General features: G+C 40.1%; 1 protein-coding gene across 1 annotated transcript in view; it reads left to right on the forward strand.

Annotated features, from left to right (window-relative positions):
* Positions 1-7,982, forward strand: part of SCFD2 (sec1 family domain containing 2) — a 421,358-nt gene that overhangs the window by 376,362 nt on the left and 37,014 nt on the right. The window contains exon 6 of the mRNA XM_007539707.3: positions 7,833-7,978. Within this exon, the coding sequence (XP_007539769.1) occupies positions 7,833-7,978 (146 nt within the window). The remainder of the gene's footprint in view (positions 1-7,832; positions 7,979-7,982) is intronic.

The following is a 7,982-nucleotide window of genomic DNA, read 5'->3' on the forward strand; positions in this document are numbered from 1 at the left end:
CCCTCTGTCTCTCTATCTCCCCCTACTTTCAATTCCTGGCTGTCTCTATCCAATAAAATAAAATAATAAAAAAATTTAAATGAAAAATAAAAAAAAATTCAGTGGTTGTGTCTATTACTGTGACCACAGGGAAGAATGCATCTCACCACTTCTGTGTGCCTACTGCATAAATGTGGAATGGACTACATTCACAGAGGACATTCTGAATGTGGGAGGCAGTAGCAAGAGGGAGCTTGGCCCTGTGATCAGAGGACAATGCTGAACCACAGCTTTGCTGAGGATAGATAGGTGACTTTACAGAAGTCCTTTATTCTCCCTGGTTCACTTTTTTTTTTTTTCTTTTGCCTCCAGGGTTATCACTGCTCCTGGAGGCCATTTTTTTTTTCTCTGTTGTTATTGCTGTTCTTGTTGTTGGATAGAAGAGGAGGGGATGATAGAGAGGGGGAGAGAAAGAAAGATACCTGCAGATCTGTTTCACCGCTTATGAAGATAACCTCCTTGCAGGTGGGGAGCCAGGGACTCAAACAGGGATTCTAATGCTGGTCCTTGAGCTTCCAGCCACATGCGCTTAACCCAGTGCGCTACTGCCCACCCCCATCCCCACCCCATCACCCCATCACCCCCATCACCCCCATCACCCCATCACCCCATCACCCCCATCACCCCATCCACTTTTTTTTTTTTAGTTATTATTGTTGTCGCTGTTGTTGGATAGGACAGAGAGAAATGTAGAGAGGAGGGGAAGACAGACAGGAGGAGAAAAAGACACCTGCAGACCTGCTTCACCGCTTGTGAAGCTACTCCTCTGCAGTGGGGAGTCGGGGGCTCGAACGGGGATCCTAATGCCGGTCCTTGTGCATTGCGCCACCTGCACTTAACCCACTGCACTACAGCCCGACTCCCCCATCTTCATTTCTAAAGTGTGTGTGTGTGTGTGTGTCTGTGTGTCTGTGTGTGTGTGTCTGTCTGTCTTACAGGGTAAGTGAATGTAAATATGTACTTTAGTAACGATAAATAGATGTAATTGTAAAACACCTAGAGATTAATTAAAATGAACCTCCTTTGATCTGTTCTCCCGAAAACATATACATTAGATGATACATATTGCATTGAGATAAACAGACTCCTTGAAAATGGTTAGTGTTTTAGTTGAAAGTTGCCCTTGGAAAGTTAGCTTAGATAATGGATGAAATGGACTATTTTTCCGAAAAGTTTTATTCTGTTTGTAAATGTATGGATTTTTGTTCCTTTGAACAACTCTTTGAGAGTCTTATTTTTTTCTGGGTTCACTTGAGTTTAATTACCAGTAATGTTTCTGTCAAGCAGCCTGCTTCCCAGTTGACCTCACTCTGCCACTACACAGATTTTGCTTAATTAACTTTAATGAGCTAGTCACAATTTTCCAGTTTATTTTTCTTGTATAATTTCAATAATATATGCTTCAATGGATAATTCTGTTATGCCGTGCCCAACGGATGAATATCATATTCCTTGTTTTCAAAAAAAAATTGCAATGGAACCCATGGAAAATTGGATGAAATTTTCTGTCCAATATAAAATAAATTTCCATATATATATTTTAAATATCCTATTAACAAATATATTTTAGAGAAACTGAAATACTTTTTATGGTTTTAAAAACTAGTAATGTTTTCTTGCTTTTTTTATGTGAAAGAGTAGTACATAATGTATAGCATTTAGATGTAATTACCACATCATGAATGACTCTTCCTAAGAGTTTAAGGCAAGAAACCACATGAATAAGGATTCATAGCCTTCCAGTGTTTCTTCTGGTTAATTATTGAGTTGAACATGATCTAATATGTCTGAGTTAGAATGGAAATGCCAAGGATAAGCATAGCATGACATTAACAGATAATCTGCCTGTGAATCTCACCTTTTCTTCTTTATGAACCTCTTTAAGAATAGAAAGAATTAATTATAGACATGACCCTCAAAAAAAAAAAAAAAAAAAAACAACATCTTGTCTCCTTTCCACAGAGCTTGGCACAGTACTCGAGGGAGTTCACATGAATGTCTAAATTCCCTCCACCACCCCCCCACCTCTGACTCCTACAGTGTGTAAATTCCATGAATGTAGGATCCATTTGGCACTGAGTGGCTTCTTGTCACTGGACTTGATCTCACTTTGATTTTGTTTTTAATTGCAGTGAGTTGGCTCTTTCTAGAAACAAAGAGACAATGGCTGGTGGGAAGACTTTTATGATGCAATAAATTTATTGATCTTTGCCCCCAGTTCCTGGCACACAGCTCATTAAACCCTAATGTCGCTGGAGTAAGGGGAGTGTGTTGTGTCCTCATGTGATGACAGATGTCTGGGCTTCCCTAGATAACTTCCAGGTTGGGACTGGCAATAGGAAAAAACAAGGCATATTTAGAGGGTTAGAACTTTTATCCTCATCCCAACTTTCAGAAAGGTTGACTTTCTCACCAATGTGCAATGTCTGAATCAACTATGCCTGTGTGGTGAAACCTTCACTTTAAAACATTTTTAAAACAACCTAAACAGTAGGGCCTGAAGGACTTCTGAAGGACTTCTGAGTTGGTGTTGCACAGGAGGGGTTGTTAGTGCTCTGTGTGTGCTTACTCCTCTGTGGTGTGCTAACTCCTCTGTGTGTGCTGACTCTTTGTGTGTGCTGACTCCTCTGTGTGTGCTGACTCCTCTGTGTGTGCTTACTCCTCTATCTACCGCTCTGCCCTTTGGCTCTTCGTGAGTTACATCCTTTACCATAAAATTGCAATGGTCTGCCAAGGCCTGTCCCGGGTTCTATGATAAATGGAATACTGGGTATCCTTGATTGATAGCCAGTTGATTAGAAATGCAGGTGGCCCCAGAACTTGCAGCTAGCATCTGCTGTGTGAGGAATCTTGTGGGAATGAGCCCTTAGACTGTGGGTGTGGGCTAACTCCACATGTGTCAGAATTAATTTGAATTGTGCTATCCTCAGTAGGGGTCTAGAGAGTTAGAGGACTGGTTATATGGAGGGCAGATTCACACATTTGCTGTCAGAAGTACTGTGAGTAAAAACAGCTCTGAATTTTACCCACCCTTTTCAAAAGGTATCAGAGTATTCCACAGTTACTAAGAACACAGCCTCAGCTATTCACATGCTGCCTCCTATGTCTGCTGCAGCTGGATTATTTGGGTGTTCCTACAAGCTGGATTATTTGGGTGTTCCTACATACTTCATCTTATTTTAATTTTATATAAAAACAAAGCAATGGAGAGAGAGAGATTGAGATGAGAGAGAGAGAGAGAGACCATAGCACTGTATCCTCCCTCAATGCAGTGGGGACATGGCTCAAAACTGAGTCACATACATGACAAAAATGTGCACTATTCACTGAGTTGTTTTTCCAGCCCCCAAGTACTTTAAATACACTCCATTTTTTTCTATTTGATGTTTTAATTTTTTTATGTTTTTATCATTGTTTATTTAGCATTGATTTAAAATTATAAGGTTTAAAGAGTATGGTTTGGGGGCCACCAGGTTGAGTACACACATGATAATGTGCAAGGACTCAGGTTTAAGCCCTTAGTCCCCAACTGTGTGTGTGTGTGGGGGGGAGCTTCACAAGTGGTAAAACAGTGCTACCGGTGTCTCTTTCTCTTTCCCTCTCTATCTCCCTTTCCTCTCCCAATTTCTCTCTGTCCTATCACATAAACAAACAAGGAATTATTAAATAAGGTATCTGTGCACCCTTCCCTCTTTTAAACACCATCATTTTTCTTTTTTTTAATTTATTTTTTATTTAAGAAAGGATAAATTAGCAAATCCATAGGGTAGGAGGAGTACAACTCCACACAATTCCCACCACCCAATCTCCATATCCCACCCCCTCCCCTGATAGCTTCCCCATTCTCTAGCCCTCTGGGAGCATGGACCCAGGGTCATTGTGGGTTGCAGAAGGTAGAAAGTCTGGCTTCTATAATTGCTTCCCCGCTGAACATGGGCATTGACTGGTCGGTCCATACTCCCAGTCTGCCTCTCTCTTTCCCTAGTAGGGTGGGTCTCTGGGGAAGTGGAGCTCCAGGACACATTGGTGGGGTCTTCAATCCAGGGAAGCCTGGCCAGCATCCTGGTGGCATCTGGAACCTGGTGGCTGAAAAGAGAGTTAACATACGAAGCCAAACAAATTATTGAGCAATCATGGACCCAAAGCTTGGAATAGTGGAGAGGAAGTGTTAGGGAGGTACTCACTGCAAACTCTAGTGTACTTCTGCTTTCAGGTATATATTTTGCACTAGTTTATGGATACGTGTGAACATATGCTCTCTCACACAGAAACTGAGTTTTGTTTGTTAGTAAGTGAACCACCTGGGATAGAATTAGAGAATACTGTGAAAGGAAAGGTCTCACCCGAGTAATGAAGCTGAAGAGTTGTCATTCCACATCTGAAGTCTCTGGACACAGTCTAAGCTGAAGCATGTTGAGGTGGCAATCGTTGTGTTGATTAGGTTGTGATCAGCAGATGCAATATTATTTGATATGGATTGGGAGAGGCATGTGGGAAAGTGGGCCCTATCCTAAGGTTCCAGGACTGGGGGAAATATAGGCTCTATAGTGGAGATGTGAGGTTCCTGCTGTCTTAGGGTTCAAAAAGACAATGGAGAGTCATTGTTATCATCACATTATTTGGTAATTGGGTTAACTTTGAAAAGTCCTTTTGTTAGGATTTGCTGTATAGTACCCAGTATCTTGTATGTAGCTATGCCATTGGTTGCTTCTGATCTACTTGGTCTAGGCTTTTGAGAGAGTCCGCATATCATATATTAGAAAGACTCAGTCTGTGTTTTAAAAACTTCGAGACATACAATTAATTTTCTCCCTCTCATATTAATTAACTAGTGATTTATATGACTACACTTTACTAGGAGTGTACATAAACACCATTCCCACCACCAAAAGACTGTGTCCCATCCCCCCCATCCCCCCCAACCCCCAATGGCCCAGGAAGCTGCATGTCTACCCCTCACCACAGGGTTTTTACTTTGGTGCCCTACTTTCAATTTAGTCATATACTGCTTTTAGTTTCCCTTTCAGATCTTCTTTCTCAACTTCTGTTGATGAGTGGGATCATCCCATACTCATCTTTATCTTTCATCATCATTTTTAATAAAAGCTCAGAGACAGTACAGTTATTATTTGGGGGCTAGTTCATTTACATTAGTGATCTGTACCCTACATAGAGTGAAGCCATACAGAGTTATCTTTCACATCTTTACATATTTCACTTACATCAACATCTCCAGTTTCATCCATTTTGTACCATATGATATATTATCATCTTCTTTATTGCAGAGTGGCATTCCATTAAATATCTATCCTACAACTTCTTTCTCCAGTCATCTTTTGTTGGTCATTTGGATTGCTTACATGTTTTGACTTCTGTGAACAGTGCAGCAATGAACTGTTCACAGTTATATATATACTGGGTACAAATACCCTTTCAAATTAGTGTTTTCATGTCCTTTGATAACTGCCAAGGAGATATACTGCATTTTAGCTTAAGTTTGCTTGGGTACACTTCTCCTTCCTAAACACAATTTTTCTCTTTATCAAATTCAACAAGTTTGTTCTCATCTACTAAGATAGCTACAATCAAGAAGATAAATCAGTATTGTGGGTCGGGGGGAGGAAATACAGAGTTCTCATACATAGTTGATGGGAACATAAAATGTTGCAGACACTTTGGAAAACAGTCTAGCAATTCCTCGAAAGGTTAAACAGTTTTCATAGCACTTGGCAATTCTATTTCTAGACATATACCCAAGGGAGATGAAAAATGCGTGTCCATACAAAAATACTTATACATGTAAAATTAACAACATTACTCATTGTAACTTAAGTGCGTAAATGTGCTGTGTTCTTCAACTAATGAATGAACATATGAAGTGTGCTAGACCCATACAATGAATATTAGTTAATAGTAAAATGACATGAAGTGCTGACATATGCTACAACTTGGATAAACCCTCACAACATTATGCTCAGTGAAAGAAACCAGTCACTAAAGATCATATATTCTATGTATTTGCTTATATGAAGTCCCCAAATCCATTAAATCCATAGAGACAGGAGACAGATTAGTGGTTGTCACACTGTGGAGGTAGGAGGAAATGAGGAGTGACAGTTAACTCTGATGGAGTGTCTTATTGGGGTGATAAACATGTTCTAGAATTGATTGTGATGATGATGGCTGAACAACTGTGTGAATATACTAAAAGATAATGGGTTGTATACTTTAAATGAGCTAATTATATGTCACACAAATTATAGCTCAATTAAAGCGTCCTCTCCCCAAATAAAAGAACATGGGTTCTGAATCCAGGCTGCCTCTGTTTAGATTGCTGGGGAAGCTCTGGAGTCCACAGACAATAGTTTGGGTGCCTGCAGTTTAAAAAGCTAATCTAGAAAGCACAGCCTGAAAGCAGGGAAGCCAGGCAGGAAAGAGCAAAGTGAATGAATGGGGCATTCATGAATAAGTAGGCAATTGAGGTTCAGTCCTGTGGCTGTCCCAGGGACAAGCTATAGAGATAATAAGAGGTGTTTCATCCAGAATTGTCACTCCACACCTCCACAGAATGAGAAAGCTGGGCTGACTGATCAGCTCTTCCAGCCCATCTCAAAAAAAGGCCAAGCAGGACCCTAAAGCCAGAAACATTCCCCAGAAAGGAAGAGAGATGGATATAGACACAAAGGCACAGGCAGAAATAGAGATAGGTAGGTAGGTAGGTAGATAGATAGATAGATAGATAGATAGATAGATAGATAGATAGATAGATAGATAGATAGAATAGATAGGTAGATAGATAGATAGATAGATAGATAGGTAGATAGATAGATAGATAGATAGATAGATAGATAGATAGATAGATAGATAGATAGATAGATAATGTGGGAAGTCAGAATATAGGGGATCAGTTCCCCAAACATGCCATGATATCCAAGGTAACTGGGTGGATATAGGAAAGAGTATTGACAGGCTGTAGTGGTAGGAGTATTATAATCGATCTAGAGCTTGGTTTTCTCATCTTTAAAATGGGAGAAATAATAGCTTCCATCTCAAAGGAGATGTGAGAGTGAATGAGTAGTATGTCTTCAGTATTTAAGAGTCAAAAATACTCCTGTCTTTAAACCTTTCTTTTTTTAACTCCTAACTTAGCCAAAGTCACTTCTCCTCTGAATGAACTAACAAGTTAGAGGATAAATTCATCCTTTATAAGCATCAAAAAAGAAATAGAATCATTGCTGGGAAGTCGTCTTTCTTACTAAGCCCTCTTTGTGTTCTTCTGGAATTGAATGGCTGCTTTTTGAAATCTACCCAGACTTTGTTTGCACGTTAGACAGATGCTCATCCCAGCCAGTTCTGCTGTTGGAGTAGCTCTATATAATCTTTCTGATTCTTGATTTTCTATTTCGTGGAAACTGTTTGTGGGATTGATGTGAGAGAGGTTCATCGCAGCACCCTCTTGTATTTTCTTTTGTGTCTCCTTGTAGTTTCCCAAAGCTGTGCCCTGCAGATAGTAGACCCTGGGGAGCTTTCTTCCTGTGAAATTTCTGCAGTCTAGGGACTGAAGCTGGTGGCTGCAATCCCAGGCAATTCCAAATTCTACTTCTGTCAAAGGCATTTATGCTCAATATGTTCCATTCCTCATGGATGATTGAAACAGTCAGTGGGAAACAACCAGGAAAAAATAGGATTTAAAAAAAAAAAAAGTAACTGTGTTACGTTGAGCTCAAGCTGTCATAATAAAAACCTAATCTAACAATTTGTTCACCCAAGAAAATTTCTCTGGATTGTTTCAGGCTGTGACTCTTCAATTAACCTGACATTTCACAAATCCCAAGTTGTCGTGGATGGACTCTTCACTTCGCTCCGGGATATTGCTCAAGCTCGGAATCTCATGAAACAGTTTAAGTCTGTGTATGTCCCTGGAAACCATACTCACCAGGCAA

This window comes from Erinaceus europaeus, chromosome 3 (genome assembly GCF_950295315.1).
Source record: "Erinaceus europaeus chromosome 3, mEriEur2.1, whole genome shotgun sequence".
NCBI classification, from domain to species: Eukaryota; Metazoa; Chordata; class Mammalia; order Eulipotyphla; family Erinaceidae; genus Erinaceus; species Erinaceus europaeus.